Source organism: Nematostella vectensis, chromosome 6 (genome assembly GCF_932526225.1).
Source record: "Nematostella vectensis chromosome 6, jaNemVect1.1, whole genome shotgun sequence".
Classification (NCBI taxonomy): Eukaryota; Metazoa; Cnidaria; class Anthozoa; order Actiniaria; family Edwardsiidae; genus Nematostella; species Nematostella vectensis.
Window position 1 is genome coordinate 6,081,804 of NC_064039.1, and position 15,068 is coordinate 6,096,871.

The window sequence follows — 15,068 nt, forward strand, 5'->3', positions numbered from 1 at the left end:
GCGAGAGAAAGTCTACCAACGGACATATGCTGAATAAGAAAACCCTCAACAAAGCAATCGTCTTAAAACAAAACGGCGAAACACTTCCCAGATAAATTACACACAGGCATGTAGCGAGAATAGGGTCTATCGAAGGGCGAATGCTAAAAAAAAAAAACATTTAACAAACCAAACTCATTCACAAAATTAGTGTATAAAAACGCCTCCGACCGACCGTGACGGAAATTGCTTAGTAGAAGTTGCTCTTTTTTAGTGCCAAATCTTGTTCTCCGCTAAACTGAATAATTTTGTGCAAAAACACACGAAGACAAATAAACCAAGCTTCTAAAAACACAACGTACATCGCATAATTGGACTCGTGCCAATGTGGTAAGAGATTCATAACAACGTGGCGGTCACGTGATGATTCCGTGCTTACCCATGCTTCCAACACATGTCGATGTACGGCGCAACCTCGTCTAGGGATGACCGCTGACATACTATATCAAGGACACTCTTCAGCTGATTATCGTGTTTCCAGAAAAGTGTGTGCGCGAAACTCCTGGAATAATTAAGACAGTAAGGGAAATGATCACATTACTTCCCCGATCCCCACCATTCTTAGCGTACCTTGGGACTCCACATTCGGAATGCCGCTGATCGAGAGGTTCGCTTGCGATCAAAGCAGAGTGACACCAGGCCTGCAAAACCTCCTCTTCTCTACACAACGCTCTAAGGGTCTGGGACCTAGAGACGCAAGAGAGGAAAACTGTGAGGTACCAATACAAACGTTATGGAAGGGTTAGCATTATGTTCTTTCATAATTTAAAGATACAATATCCATCTACCTTGCCTCCCCAGTCTCCTGCCTCCAGCGCAGAAGTTGTTCCATGTAGAACACAAAAGACTGGGCGCTAGTCTTCAAATCCCCTCCGCTTCTACACATTTCCATGACCTCCCAAGGTCGCACATCCGGGTACATCTTAACACACGTCATCACCGTATCTCGGCCCTGCAGCATGAAGGCTCTGAGGGACATTAATAAAAAGGCTGCATTTATGGCTGACGCTAGCTGGGGACACCCTAATTATATATAATGAGCCTCTATTTAATCAGCCATGGCTATAATCAAATTCAAGTTTTTCTTACTGCGTTTAACTTATAGTAATTCCTCTATGCTTGACCCCCCCCACACACACACACCTTTTGAAGATGTTCTTAGTTGTAAAATGCATTAAAGGATAAGTCTTACGCATTTAGGTAATGCAGAATTACGTCACGAAATTCATCCATCTCTTCATGCAAGACGTGCAATGCCCTTGTGACGTCACCATTTCTGAGATGATCGCTGACTGCAGAAGATTCGTACGTATCTACATGAAAAAAGGGAGAATCGTCAGATATTATATAAGCCTGAATGTTCAACAAAGTTTGTGAGAGAGAAAAACGAAAACACGATGAAGGAGATTGGGGTTTAGATTCAAGGTCACATGCATGCTACCTTTACCGTTGATTGGTCGTAGTAGAGCACGCCAAGTCTTACTCTTGAGCCCGCGTGTCAAGTTCAGCGTTCTTCTTATCTTATCCACACCCATCATGTTAAAATACCGGGAAACGAATCGAGCCCTTCTTCCATCTAACTCGGCATCCCTCTCCCTCTTGGAGGCTAACCGTGAGAGGCTGGCACCGAGTACGCTCTCGGAATTGAATGGTGACTTCTTGGAACACGCTTCGCATATCCAGGAATGGTTAGACGCGGTGGCTGATGGGACTGTGCGTGATTCACACTTAGTCACTCCCGACAAGACTGCTGGTTGGGCGTTTGTGAGTGAAATCGCTCCTCCCTCAATATCTTCTAATTCAGGGCTGATATCCCCTGACATATGAATCTGTCCATTCACCTCCTCTTTAGAACGTAATCTCTCAAGGCTACTATCGCCTGACATATGTACCTCTCTTCCATTCTCCTCTTCTTTAGGCCGACTTTCAATCCCTTTTACTCCAGAATGTAAACCCTCAGACTTCCTAGCCCCCGATACCTTCTCCTCAGTCTCAGCCAATGGTAATACAACATTCAAGTCACGTGACCCGGTAGTCGTGCTCACTTTATCGCCGTCGTCCGACGTCATGACCTCGCTTTCAGTCTCGACACCAGGATTAGTTTCTGGCCCGTAAACTCCGGTGTCAAAGCACATTTTCACTAGCATACGAACATCATCTTGAGCCGAATTTTCAGCGAGCACCGACAGCAGATCTAAAGACTGGTGTCGAGCGCAGGCTGTGACGGCAGAGTGGAGAAATGAGATCCAGTTCTGTAAGACCTGACGTAGGGCGGATCTGCTGCAGAAGATTGATAAGTCCCCAACTCGATCCCTGCAATAAGATGACAACAGTTAGTGTCTCTTGCCGACCGAAAAACTCATCACCCTACCAATTATTCCGTAAACACAACGAAAGAATAAATGTAATGTGTTTTAGAGCGTCCTATATACTTGACGCTCTTACGTTTAAAATTCTAATAAGCATTAAGAATAGCCCATCCTGGAACTGAGGAACACAAGCTTCTAGTAAGCTCACATACGTTCATCAAATTCAGGGTCGAGAAACAGACAGGTACTGACCAAGTCTTGATGGGGTCTCAAACCCGTTTCAGCAGAGGTGAGAGGCCCCATACGCTGACGCACTAACACACTGGGCCAAGCGTGAATCCACAAAAAAATCAGAACACTATCAGCAAACTATGTTAAATTCGTGAACACTTCTATCCCCGTTATATAGAATAGAAGAGTAACGAAGCTTGTAAAGATTTCAATTCATCATGGGCCAGATCAATTTGATCCCTGAGCGGTATTCATCGTGTTGTGATAAGTGATTCGCAAAATACGCAAAAAAGACCCTGAGAATAACAAATGTTCCCTTTAATTTTAAAACCACACCTTGTCTCTTTCGTCGCCCTCTCTAAATCATCCGCTGCTTTAAGTCGAGGCTCCTCTCCAGTCTCCTCCCCGTCCTCCTCACATTCACCGTCCTCCACGTCATACTCCAAAGGGAGGGACTGGGAACGAGCCAGTCGAACACTCTCGGCACCGGTCTCACCGGCGTTCAGCCTTCGCTGAAACAAGTTTTTCGCCTTGGACAGCATGCTAGGGAAGGCAGGGGCTAATTCCGGAGGGGCGGTGTTACCGTGGGGGAGGGGCTCAGGGGAAGCTCGTGAGCGATGAAGCTGCACCTGAAACAGACAGGGTAGCATTCCCATCATGCAACACGAGGAGACCAAGGGGCAAGTTCAATCCATCAATGATAGGATAATTTCTTACCTGGGCATCCCTAGCGGATTGAGCCCGGGACCCATATATCTGTTGTCCTGGGGGCTTTGTTCCTATACAGATTCAAAATTATTGTAAAATTATTGCATGAAATGAAACACCAAATGGAAACACAATTTTAATGCACATCAATTTAAAAACTGTTTCCCATATGGTCAACCTTTATCTGAGTACCAAAATTAAACTAAATTTTAGCAACGATTACCTTCAAAATATTTCCCAGATGGTGAATCTATATCTGAAAATAAAAGTGTACGTTTAAATATAAAAATAATATTCACTATTTGCTTCTTGTAGAATTCGTGTAGAATTGAACGCTTGCCTCGTGATATGCCGTACTGATTAATAAAGCTTCACTTTAAAACATACTTTGTACATACCTACAGTTACAACCTTGCGTTTTCTTTTCTTCTTCTCTTTCGCCGAGATCTTGCCCTTTCTACAAGGTAATCATATTTAGAGGTTTGCAAACAATTAGCGCCAAAATCAGACAGCATTGCTGGCGTTTACCGAGCGCAAAATCCAAAAACGTCGCGATGGGACGGCGTTACATGGGGAGGGGGCATTAATCTAGCCAATAATCTTAGAGAGGGGTGGTTGTATCGGAAAATCAATTCCAATTTACCTAGGTACTGATTCAAATACGTCGTCTTCATGCCTTGAGCCGCTGTCATCTGAGTGGAACGCGGGCGCTTCCGACGGGCTGTGCAGTGCACTGTCTACCTCGCACATCGCCTCGCTACCAGACGCTGAGCCCGGATCTAATCTCAACTCATTCCCCTGCTCGCTAGTGCCTCTGTCGGTAGGCGTAACACTTCCCTCGTCAGATGCTCTTCGCAGCATTGGAAATTTTAGTCGTGAATTTTTTCTCCTTTCTTCGGCAAATTTCTTCGCTTTTGCGGCCACAGCAAACAAGGCATTGTCCAAAGAGAAATCGTCAGATCTCCTAAGTCCCCTCCCCTGGGGTTCGCTGCGCACGCTGCCCTCCCCCTCACCCCACAGTTGACTGTCGCTGCAGACGCTCATGGTGTCAGGAGTACCGATCTCCTCGTTGCCATAGAAACCAGGAGGCTTATCAGTCAAAGTGCTGCTTTCTTCGACTTGTCGAAGGAGTTCCTCAAGGCTCGATACCAGCTCCTACCGATTCAGAATGATCATTATAAAAAAAAACAGGTCCTAGATAACTTTTTATTATTTTGTTAAATCGATACTTGAAACTTGCCGTTTGTTATTTAGAAACAATAGGCGAGTTGCACTAAAAGATTATGTGATATTTTAATTGCAAACTAACGCCAAAACAAACTCAGAAAATGCTGCGGCGTACCGCCAGAAAGAGTCAGAGAGAGACAAAAAAAACATCTTTAAATAAGCCCTTGCATAAAAACTTTCTGGCTGATTCGGAAGCGCTGAATAAGTTGCTTTTTGTTTTGTATTCTGTCGCCAAAGGCAAGAGGGCGCGAGCTTGCCACCCAACTATTATTAATGTACAAATATGCATATAGAATTTGGCAAATATTAATATTTTGACTTTTCGCTGTCAACGCATTCCTAGAATTCCTCATCAGAGTCAGATACCTGGTGCCCAGGCAACTCGAGGAGTTTATCCCTTAATGACGTCATCATAGAAGTGGGTACCAAGTCTCTTGCAGCCCCTGGTACTAAATAGTGCTTGCACAATAAGGCTACCTGAGAAATGGAAAAAGAAGCAAGCAACTTTTCATGTGGGGCGAACATAAATTTGAAGATGCTTCACCCACGGGAGCTAGTATACTTTGTCAGTGAATTTTGATTAAAATAACCAGAAATTCATCCCATTTTGGGGTTGAATACTGTAATCAGCGACTAATGAATTTCTAACCTTATTGCGAAATGTCACTGCCATCCAATTCAGCGAAATTTATATAATGTTATTGCAAACAATCTTCCCAATTCTTAGAATTGAATTTTTGAATCGAAGACTGCTATGTGTGCCTCCTCGACTCTATACGAGTTCGTAATGTGGCCAAACTCTTGCCGAACCTAAACTTTGATTTACGTTTTCTTAAAAAATAGGAAGTAAAATTACCATTAATTCCACTGTTCGAAAACCTGCCTAGTTACGGCTAATGTTGTGATGAACACCTGCCTAGTTACGGCTAATGTTGTGATGAACACCTGCCTAGTAACGGCTAATGTTGTAATTAAATCCTGCCTAGTTACGGCTAATGTTGTGATGAACACCTGCCTAGTTACGGCTAATGTTGTGATGAACACCTGCCTAGTTACGGCTAATGTTGTGATTAAATCATGCCTAGTTACGGCTAATGTTGTAATGTGAGGCATGATTGCTAAAAACCTGTAAGGGGGACCATTTCCCCCCTTGTCCCCCCAAGGGGCCGCCACTGCACACACTACCTTGGCACATTGCGTTACTGCATTCAGCTCGTAGAGTCTCGCCACGCACTCCTTGACGTTGAGGACGCCAAACCAGCTCATATAGCCATCCACGTGATACACGTAGAACTGTGATCCGCTACAGCTGATGTGTGATACATCTAGTCACAAAAACACTTCTTAATATGTGATTCTATAGCGAGGGAGCAGAAAGCGGCTGCGATTCATTGATTAGACATAGAGTGTAACAGACACAATACAGGCATTTATTGGTACTGCGCACATTTCTCGCACATGCAAATCAAAAGTTACGCGAGAATCCCCAGATATTAGGTAACTCGAATGAAATTCCAAGTTTTTTTTACTACAGACGATCAACCTGGTGCTTGCCATACAGGCCCGTACCCAGGGGGGGGGGGGGGGGGGGGGGGGCGAACGCACCCCCCACACACACAAACAACGGCCGAAGGTCCACTTTCGGTTCTCAATAAACGTACTATTTGTAGTATGTAGCCAAATCCCGCAATAAACGTCCCGTGAAGATACTGCAAAGGCATGAAAAAACCTTTTTGTTTTTGTTTTGAGGTGGTCAGATTTTTATCAATCCCTCCCTCCCCCCCTCCGGAAAAATTAGGTCCACTTTTTCGGATTTCGCACCCCCAAGAAAAATCCTGGGTATGGGCCTGCCATATTATCCTTATATATTGTTCAGTCAATATACGGATTTAGTACATTTACCTCGATCCAGCTGGTACCATCCTACTAACTGACCAAGTATGGGGTCGAGGAGGATGAGGCGATTCCCGTACCACGTGAGAAGGAACCGTTCTCTAAAAAAGAGAAAATGTCACACGACAGCGTGACAAAACCACGTCACATGGCCACGTGACAAAACCGCGTCACACGACAGCGTGACAAAACCACGTCACATGGCCACGTGACAAAACCGCATGACAAAACCACGTCACGGAAAATAGTTTCACAGAACCATGTCACGAACACGTGACAAAAACATGCCTCTTAGTCACATTATAAAACCAAGCAACTAAAACAAGTTATGCACTATCACGTGAGAAATGCCACGGGCAAGTGACAAGCCCATGCAACATAACACCACTCGATAAAACCACGTCACACAACAAGTTACATACATGGCGGCCAGAGAACACAAAAATGAGCTATATAGGATCAACTACTTTCTCACCTAACCAGGTAAAGGACCGGTTAGGTCGAAAACGAGCTTAATAAGAAAAACTACTTGCTCGCCTTAACTGGTAAGGTTAGGGGAAGTTCACGATATATATGGCTGACAGACAACAAAAAAACGAGCTAAAAAGGACCAACTACTTGCTCACCTAACCAAGTAAAGGTACGGGAAGTTCACGGACTGTGGGGAAAACTTGTTGGCAGGCTGGCACGACAAGTCATCAATACTGAAAAGGGAAAATGAGATAGTGGCAAAATGTTGCCAATATAACTAAAACAAGATAAAAATTGCGGATAATCCAGGCTACCAGTCCCTGGCATCCCATCGTCTACGCGCACTATGCTTCGTTTTCTTATAATTCTGCGTATCATTATCTATACGCATTATGCTTCGTTTTCTTATAATTCTGATTGTTCACGCGCGTCCTATTATCTACACGCACTATGCTTCGTTTTTTTATAATTCTGCGTATCATTATCTATACGCACTATGCTTCGTTTTCTTATAATTCTGATTGTTCACGCGCGTCCCATCGTCTACACACTATGCTACGTTTTCTTAAAATTCTGCGTATCATTATCTACACGCACTGCTCCTTGTTTTGTCATAATTCTGATTGTTCACGCGCGTCTTTTATCTATGCGCACAGCTCTTTGTTTTCTCATAATTCTGATTGTTCACGCGCGTCTTTTATCTATGCGCACAGCTCTTTGTTTTCTCATAATTCTGATTGTTCACGCGCGTCTTTTATCTATGCGCACAGCTCTTTGTTTTCTCATAATTCTGATTGTTCACGCGCGTCTTTTATCTATGCGCACTGCTCTTTGTTTTCTCATAATTCTGATTGTTCATGCGCGTCTCATTATCTATACGCACAGCTCTTTGTTTTCTCATAATTCTGATTGTTCACGCGCGTCTTTTATCTATGCGCACAGCTCTTTGTTTTCTCATAATTCTGATTGTTCACGCGCGTCTTTTATCTATGCGCACTGCTCTTTGTTTTCTCATAATTCTGATTGTTCACGCGCGTCTCTTATCTACACGCACTGCTCTTTGTTTTCTCATAATTCTGATTGTTCACGCGCGTCTTTTATCTACGCGCACTGCTCTTTCTTTTCTCATAATTCTGATTGTTCACGCGCGTCTCATTATCTACGCGCACTGCTCCTTGTTTCCTCAATATCCTGATTGTTCACGCGCGTCTCATTATCTACGCGCACTGCTATTTGTTTTCTCATAATTCTGATTGTTCACACGCGTCTCATTATCTACGCGCACTGCTCTTTCTTTTCTCATAATTCTGATTGTTCACGCGCGTCTTATTATCTACGCGCAATGCTCTTTGTTTCCTCAATATTCTGATTGTTCACGCGCGTCTAATTATCTACGCGCACTGCTCTTTGTTTCCTCAATATTCTGATTGTTCACGCGCGTCTCATTATCTACGCGCACTGCTCTTTGTTTTCTCATAATTCTGATTGTTCACGCGCGTCTCATTATCTACACGCACTGCTCTTCGTTTTCTCATAATTCTGATTGTTCACGCGCGTCTCATTATCTACGCACACTGCTTCTGTTTTTTCATGATCCTGATTGTTCACTCGCGTCTTATCTACGCGCACTGCTCTTTGTTTTCTCATAATTCTGATTGTTCACACGCGTCTCATTATCTATACGCACTGCTCTTCTTTTTCTCATAATTCTGATTGTTCACGCGCGTCTCATTATCTACGCACACTGCTTCTGTTTTTTCATGATTCTGATTGTTCACTCGCGTCTTATCTACGCGCACTGCTCTTTGTTTTCTCATAATTCTGATTGTTCACACGCGTCTCATTATCTACGCGCACTGCTCTTTGTTTTCTCATAATTCTGATTGTTCATGCGCGTCTTATTATCTACGCGCACTGCTATTTGTTTACTCATAATTCTGATTGTTCACGCGCGTCTTATTATCTACGCGCACTGCTGTTTGTTTTCTTATAATTCTTATTGTTCACGCGCATCTTTTATCTACGCTAACTGCTCTTTCTGCTGTTTTCTCAAAATTTATTTCGTTCAGGCGCGTCTTCTTCTTTTTTTCTTTATCCGAAATTCAGATGATTCATGCGATGACAGACATTTTTTGTGCCTTGTTTTTTTTTTATGTTAGGCTTTGCAGAGAGTTCTGCGATTTAGTGACTTACTCTGATAGCTCTGAGATAATAGGTGTGGGTGGGGTCGCTAAAAGCTGCTTGTATTGTTGAGTAGATAGCACTTGTCCATCCATACTGGCCTACAGACACACACGAAACAGCTAATACAGTATTCCACTTGAAAATATCAATCAGAACAAATTTGTTGGTAAAGAATTCCCTCCCTTAGGATATGAAGGTGGACAGTGTGAAATATGATGTCAAGGCTAGAATTCAAATGGCATTCTGTCTGATAGACCTACATCTTTCTTCACTAAAAAGCAATTAAAAAATTTCCAGTTTCATGGTCTATCTAGGGCAAAGACTTTTGCGGGCATTGTAGAAAGTCTTTGGTTAATTTTCATTGGTTTTTGGGCATAAAAACTAAGATTTTTTATTGATTTAAATTTGAGATTCTGTGCCAAGCCTGAAAGTTTCTTCCTTGGTCATGCCATCATAGCCAAACACCCCATGTGACAGAGTGCGTACATAACAAAGCATCAAAAAGACAGATCTAGTAGAACTATGACAAAATGTTATTCACAGTTAATTGCTAATATTTAAACAATTATCTGTTTGCCTCAATGGTTGCATGTTATAGGTTCACATTCATTCAAGTTTTAGAAGCTTTACTCCTGTGGCCAAAACTCATTTTACCTCCCATAATCTTGAGCTTGGCCTGGCAGTATATATAGTAACACCTTGCTGACCATTCTGTCTAAAATAACAGGCTCCAAACTTACCCTCCCTAAAATCAATAGGAAACAATCACCAATTAACTTGTCATGAACTTGTCTCATGCTAGATGTGCAAAACACCTCCATAATTAAAATGCTAAAAAATACAAGAAATATGCATTTCCCTATTGGTGTTTTGGCTAGTTCCTACACGGGGAATATGCATTTCCCTATTGGAGTTTTGGCTAGTTCCTACACGGGAAATATGCATTTCCCTATTGGTGTTTTGGCTAGTTCCTACACGGGGAATATGCATTTCCCTATTGGAGTTTTGGCTAGTTCCTACACGGGAAATATGCATTTCCCTATTGGCGTTTTGGCTAGTTCCTACACGGGAAATTGAACCTTTTGGCTCCATGGTGGGTGTAAATGCATTTTCTAGAAGCCAAAAATACAGTAAATGTATGAGACAACATCTAAAATACAAGAGAAAATGCCTTGAAAGGGCCCTCTGGGCCCCCTCCTGTTAAAAATCCTTGCTTCCCCACTGGGGTCAACAATTTCATCCATGAATATTATACATAAATTTTATCCATAAATAAGTAAGTAAAAATACTGGCATTTACTTGGCAAATAAAGCTCATGTAATAATACATAAAAGATAGCTGCACCATATCTAACATTGAAGAAGAGTTACCTTGCTTTGGAACCAACCGGCCAGCATGAGTTCCTGTTCAGATAACAAGAAAAATTGGTGGAATTATGATAAAGACAGAAATGGGGTCAGCTTCACTTCTCTTTTTCTTGAAAACATAACAATCAAATTATTTTCTTTCGAGAATACATCGTCTTTATCACTCCAAATGGATAAAGCTAAAAATTGCAGTCCAATGTTCATTTCTTTTATTTGAGTGTACCTTTCAGTCAAGTAGGATGATTCTTCTAAGCCCCCTGGGCCCAACCCTGTCCCCCCATAAACACTTCACGCTTCTCTCCCTGGCTAGAGGGGGGATAAGTCAATATGCCTTACGATGGAATATCCAAAATGGCTGTTTTCCTCATGGTAGAAATGAGGATCCTGTCCCCTGCACAGTCCAGCTGATTGATAGCTGTCTCACTTTTGCCAATGATGTCAGTGTTATGACCAATTGTCAGCTTCTTTGTTCCAGGACTACCTCCAATCTGTGAAGATGGCTCAAAGCTGAAGCAGGGGCAGATCCATGTTACTCCCCTAGCTCTAGGGGTGTGTGACCCCACTTCCCCCCAAGGGCATGTGACACCCTTCTACACCCCACAAGGGGGAAATGTTACCCCTCCCTGCCATGGGCATGACATCCTTCTCCTCCCCACAAGGGTAAATGTTACCCCTCCCTGCCATGGGCATGACATCCTTCTCCTCCCCACAAGGGTAAATGTTACCCCTCCCTGCCATGGGCATGACATCCTTCTCCTCCCCACAAGGGGGAAATGTTACCCTTCCCCCCAAGGGCATGTGACACCCTTCTACACCCCACAAGGGGGAAATGTTACCCCTGCCCCGCCATGGGCATGTGACACCCTTCTACACCCCACAAGGGGAAAATGTTACCCTTCCCCGCCATGGGCATGACATACTTCTCCTCCCCACAAGGGTAAATGTTACCCCTCCCCCGCCATGGGCATGGACGCCCTTCTACACCCCACAAGGGGAAAATGTTACCCTTCCCCGCCATGGGCATGTGACGCCCTTCTCCACCCCACAAGGGGAAAATGTTACCCCTGCCCCGTCATGGGCATGTGACACCCTTCTACACCCCACAAGGGGAAAATGTTACCCTTCCCCGCCATGGGCATGACATACTTCTCCTCCCCACAAGGGTAAATGTTACCCCTCCCTGCCATGGGCATGTGACACCCTTCTCCTCCCCACAAGGGTAAAATGTTACCCCTCCCTGCCATGGGCATGACATCCTTCTCCTCCCCACAAGGGTAAATGTTACCCCTCCCTGCCATGGGCATGTGACACCCTTCTCCTCCCCACAAGGGTAAAATGTTACCCCTCCCTGCCATGGGCATGACATCCTTCTCCTCCCCACAAGGGTAAATGTTACCCCTCCCTGCCATGGGCATGTGACACCCTTCTACACCCCACAAGGGTAAAATGTTACCCCTCCCTGCCATGGGCATGACATACTTCTCCTCCCCACAAGGGTAAATGTTACCCCTCCCTGCCATGGGCATGCGACACCCTTCTACACCCCACAAGGGGAAAATGTTACCCCTCCCCTGGCATGGGCAAGTGACGCCCTTCTCCACCCCACAAGGGGAAAATGTTACCCTTCCCCCGCCATGGGCATGTTACGCCCCTCTCCACCCCACAAGGGGAAAATGTTAACCCTGCCCCGCCATGGGCATGTGACACCCTTCTACACCCCACAAGGGGAAAATGTTACCCCTCCCCCGCCATGGGCATGTGACACCCTTCTCCACCCGACAAGGGGAAAATGTTACCCCTGCCCCGCCATGGTCATGTGACGCCCTTCTCCACCCGACAAGGGGAAAATGTTACCCCTCCCCCGCCATGGGCATGTGTTACCCCTCCTCATCCCTCCATGGGCAGGTAATAACCCTCCCCTTTTGACTTAAAGTCAAACTTTTGTATTATTTGAGGAGTCTCAAATTTAAAAATAATTGAACAACCCATGAAGTTCCATTGGAAAAACCCACAGAGATTTCTATATCAGTAACATTTTTAATGAGCACATATAACATCATTTTTTAAAGAAACAAGTAGAAAGTTTCCAAAAGAAATATTAAAACTCCAAACTTAAGTAGTAGCCAGAGCTCTTTATGATAGAAACCAAACTCTATTGAAAAAATCATTGTTAATGAGTGAATAACACTGTAAATTTTCTACCAAAAAAGATTTTCAGTGATAAATGGATTCTTGAATCTTGTATTTTTTTCCCATTGATTTTGATAAGTTTGGTCAAGTCATGCTGTCAGGCTGGAAACAGTGTTTTCATTGAATTTACCATGAAATTCTAAAAAAAAACTCACTACTTTTGCCAATAAGAGCCATGTAAATCAACTATAGGATTCTAGTTTTTAATTAAGCACATTTTTTATGTAGGAAAATTGATAATAATACTGTACCTTACTGAGGAAGGGCATGCGAAGGACACTAACAAACCCTTGGTCATCACCGGCAAAGAGTCGCACGCCATCATCATCCCAGCACAGGCAAGTGACAACAGCACCTTTATGCTGATCTGAGCGCCGCAAACACTACAAAAGAAAAGGTGTTAAATCAACTGAGCTACCATTACTCCTATCTCTTTTGAGCCCCCCTCTCAAATACCTGCCACTGTAGACTTAAAATATTCAAAGAAAGTCCCCAGTGATCAATAACAAACAGTACACGATAGTTTTAAAGGCTCTGAGACTTTTTCTTTGGGCTAAAAATGCTTTGAAAATCTGATTCTGAAAAGAACCCTCTCCCTCTTTTTCCCTTCAGGGCAAAACAAAAGCCCTGAGGAGCTTATAGGAGGTTCAAATATTGTACACTATATATTCTTTCACACAAAAATAACCCTACTAGAGATGGCAAGTTCAATTCCACCAGCAGATGAAGGTGTTGCATGGTAGGGTGGGTTGAAATTACATATTATTTTCATCATGTTTTTAATTTATTCTCAAGTGCAACCATGTATATTTACCTTCGGCTTATCCCTTGTCCTTGTTCCAATATCCCATATAAAGACCATTCCCGAGCTGTGGTTTACAATTTTTCTTAGTCAACTTAATATAAATCATTTGTGTTTAGTCAAATACCAATATTTGTTTACCTTTTGGCAATACCTAGGACATTCTTGCAACTTTGAAAACAAAGATTGCTAACAGCACCATCCTAAGAAAAAAATACTTTACTAATTATCCATCAATAATGTCAATAATAGTGTTAATAACCACACACACAAAAAAAACATGAAAGATTGGAAATTTAATGATGCAATTTGTACTGTATTTGAATTTATTCCCAGGGCAAAAAATGGGTGTTTTTGTGGGTAATCCTCAAAAAACTCAAAATCGCTCAATTAATATTCCTGAGAAAGAAGAAAATATTTGCTGCAAGAATAAAAAGGAAAGTAAAGAAATAAGTACTTGAATCTAAACAGAATTTTGCCTTATATCTGAATTAACATAATCAATCGGGGGCAGATACAGGAGTTCAAAAAGGGGTTTGCCGAAGCAAGGGTTTAAAGAAAGGGAGGCTGGATTTATTGTTCTTCCCAGGATTTCCTTATATTTCTTGGGGGCCGGAGCCCGCTTTGCCCATCCCTAGATCCGCCCCTGTCAATAATGAAATAATTTCAGTGTAATGTTTAGGTAAGCAAAAGGAGGGGGATTTAAATAAATGATAATCTTGATTAGATGGTGTCTAATGGGTCTGTCAACAGGGGGTTGGTGTATTACCTTCGTCATTATAACCCTGAGATGCCGAAGTGTTCTTCGGTTGTAGATATATACCGCCCCCGATGACGAGCCAATAGCAATGAGCTTTTGTCCGACAGACATGCATGTGTACTAAAAACATGGAGAGATGGACTGCAATGATGAGGACACAATTGCCTAAGATACACCATCCCCACATGCACTAAGAAAGCATTAAGATGACATAGTATTGATTCACAATTATCAAATTACGTGGGGGGGGGGGGGGAGGTTATCTCCGGAGGCTTTTAATAAGTTTTCAATTTGAAAAATCAAACAATCTAATAAATTTTGCTATCATAACATGGTTCTATTATATTCTTTTTAAGCCACTTTTAGGAATAAGATAGTCTGGTTTCAACTGACAAATGTAGCTTAATAATTGTTGGTAAACAAAAACAACAAGTTGTGTGACCTGCGCGCGCCACCGCACGGACCCTTTCCGCCTCTAGTATATAATAGCTCAGATATTTTAAGACGGGTACAAAACCTACCTTAATTCTAGAAGACGTCTTAGCAAAATTGCTAATATCATACAAAGACCCCATTTCAACCAAGAAGAAGCCATATTCCCCTAAAACCCAGTCTAGGCCTCTGCACTCTTCATTGCTTGCTCCGTCCACCATCTTGGGAGCTGAAAGACAAGTACCGATGACCCACGGAAGACCTTCGATTCGTATTCGGGTTGGCACGTCTCGAAAGATGAGAACACATTCCTTTGAAAAAAAAGAACGCTTTATTTAATGAAAAAAGAGATTTAGACAAAATCAAAGGAAACACTTGACATACCTGCGCGAAAAATAACTTGAAATGAATAAAAATGGGTAATTAAAAAACAAGTCTTCCGAGAATTTTCCGA

At 42.9% G+C, this 15,068-nt stretch overlaps 1 protein-coding gene across 3 annotated transcripts in view; it reads right to left on the bottom strand.

Moving 5' to 3' along the window:
- LOC5521440 (Hermansky-Pudlak syndrome 5 protein homolog) overlaps window positions 1–15,042 on the bottom strand; it is an 18,795-nt gene extending 3,753 nt beyond the window's left edge. Inside the window, exons 1-24 of one of the 3 annotated variants that reach the window (XM_048729556.1) lie at window positions 14,999–15,042; window positions 14,704–14,925; window positions 14,192–14,302; window positions 13,564–13,625; window positions 13,435–13,489; window positions 12,872–13,003; window positions 10,767–10,918; window positions 10,434–10,466; window positions 9,717–9,807; window positions 9,072–9,160; window positions 7,034–7,111; window positions 6,417–6,508; window positions 5,700–5,839; window positions 4,881–4,991; window positions 3,931–4,442; window positions 3,686–3,744; window positions 3,511–3,543; window positions 3,297–3,358; window positions 2,916–3,208; window positions 1,487–2,352; window positions 1,232–1,352; window positions 828–1,007; window positions 610–726; window positions 419–541 (exon numbers count right to left, since the gene is read on the bottom strand). In XM_048729556.1, the coding sequence (XP_048585513.1) occupies window positions 419–541; window positions 610–726; window positions 828–1,007; window positions 1,232–1,352; window positions 1,487–2,352; window positions 2,916–3,208; window positions 3,297–3,358; window positions 3,511–3,543; window positions 3,686–3,744; window positions 3,931–4,442; window positions 4,881–4,991; window positions 5,700–5,839; window positions 6,417–6,508; window positions 7,034–7,111; window positions 9,072–9,160; window positions 9,717–9,807; window positions 10,434–10,466; window positions 10,767–10,918; window positions 12,872–13,003; window positions 13,435–13,489; window positions 13,564–13,625; window positions 14,192–14,302; window positions 14,704–14,835 (3,644 nt within the window). In that variant the 5' untranslated portion in view covers window positions 14,836–14,925; window positions 14,999–15,042. Of the gene's footprint in view, window positions 1–418; window positions 542–609; window positions 727–827; window positions 1,008–1,231; window positions 1,353–1,480; window positions 2,353–2,915; window positions 3,209–3,296; window positions 3,359–3,510; window positions 3,544–3,685; window positions 3,745–3,930; window positions 4,443–4,880; window positions 4,992–5,699; window positions 5,840–6,416; window positions 6,509–7,033; window positions 7,112–9,071; window positions 9,161–9,716; window positions 9,808–10,433; window positions 10,467–10,766; window positions 10,919–12,871; window positions 13,004–13,434; window positions 13,490–13,563; window positions 13,626–14,191; window positions 14,324–14,703; window positions 14,926–14,998 lie in introns of those variants that run through there. The other 2 variants (XM_048729555.1, XM_048729557.1) reach the window with 2 other exon arrangements.
- Between the last annotated feature and the right edge of the window lie 26 nt (window positions 15,043–15,068).